At 50.4% G+C, this 1,059-nt stretch overlaps 1 protein-coding gene across 1 annotated transcript in view; it reads left to right on the top strand.

Moving 5' to 3' along the window:
* Nucleotides 1-595, top strand: part of LOC108803011 (G-protein coupled receptor 143-like) — a 13,595-nt gene extending 13,000 nt beyond the window's left edge. Inside the window, exon 10 of the mRNA XM_018574863.1 lies at nt 482-595. Within this exon, the coding sequence (XP_018430365.1) occupies nt 482-595 (114 nt within the window). The remainder of the gene's footprint in view (nt 1-481) is intronic.
* The last annotated feature ends 464 nt before the right edge of the window (nt 596-1,059 follow it).

The following is a 1,059-nucleotide window of genomic DNA, read 5'->3' as shown; positions in this document are numbered from 1 at the left end:
GAGTTGATAGATCCATTGTGGGAGGTGTGAAGGTGACTCCATACATACAGCGTGTGCGCACATGCGCGCTCAGGGTTAGTCTGCACAGCCCCTCGGATGGGCAGGAATGTGGTGTAGTCACCTCGGCCCTCCAATGGGGGCAATTGTTTTATGTTCTTTTCTGCCATTTTGTACCATGACCTGATTATTGTGATGTACTAATAATAGAAGTTTGCCGGCACACCGCTCTTGTTTGCCGAGTTTCTGGCGATAATCCGGCGTATGACTCATTACCCCCCGAACCTGAAATTCCGGTTTGAGGTGGACGGACCCTTTAAATGGAAGGTGTTGATCACGGTGACTGAACTGATTTTCACCTCTCCCTTTTTCTGCAGCTCGGGGCTGAAATGAAATCAGTTTTCTCTGGTTGCTGCCCCTCCCCCATAGATGATCAATAATTGGCCTTTTTTTATAATCAATGATTCTACTTCCTCTCTCCGCAGAATTCCGATGCTCCGCCCTGGAGATCAATGCCGTGCGTCTCCTGGGGGCGAGGGACGCCATGGCGGCTCCTTCTGCTGGATCTGAGCTCAAACCGCGGCACTCCAATGTCTGAACCCGTCACCCCGGGGGGAGGGGCACATTATATGGGCCGGCCTTGTATGACGCTCACATTAATAAAACCGTTACAACCAGTAAAGTGGATCTCCGATCTCCAGATTCTCTTATTTGCCGCCAGGAAGAGGTCTGTGCACTTTAAATCTCTGAATCCCAATTCATCTTCAGTGTAATGAAGGTGAACAAAGATGGCGGAAGAGAGAGCGAGGGAGGAGACGCCCCGTCACATGACCTGTACGGCCCGCTCTCTATGGTCAGACCTCCATGGGGCCGGATACATTTTCTGTTACATTGGGAATAAATTGTTTCTGTTTGTTACATTTTTTTATCCGGGAGGAATGATGGGTGAATAGGGGAGGAATGATGGGGGAGGAAAGATGGGGGAATAGGGGGTGAATGATGGGGGAGGAAAGATGGGGGAATAGGGGAGGAAAGATAGGGGAATAGGGGGGGAATGATGGG

The sequence above is a fragment of the Nanorana parkeri genome, unplaced genomic scaffold, assembly GCF_000935625.1.
Source record: "Nanorana parkeri isolate BGI_ZX_2015 unplaced genomic scaffold, ASM93562v1 scaffold3297, whole genome shotgun sequence".
NCBI lineage: Eukaryota > Metazoa > Chordata > Amphibia > Anura > Dicroglossidae > Nanorana > Nanorana parkeri.
The sequence above is the reverse complement of the archived record's forward strand: the minus strand, read 5'-3'. Positions and strand labels throughout refer to the sequence as shown.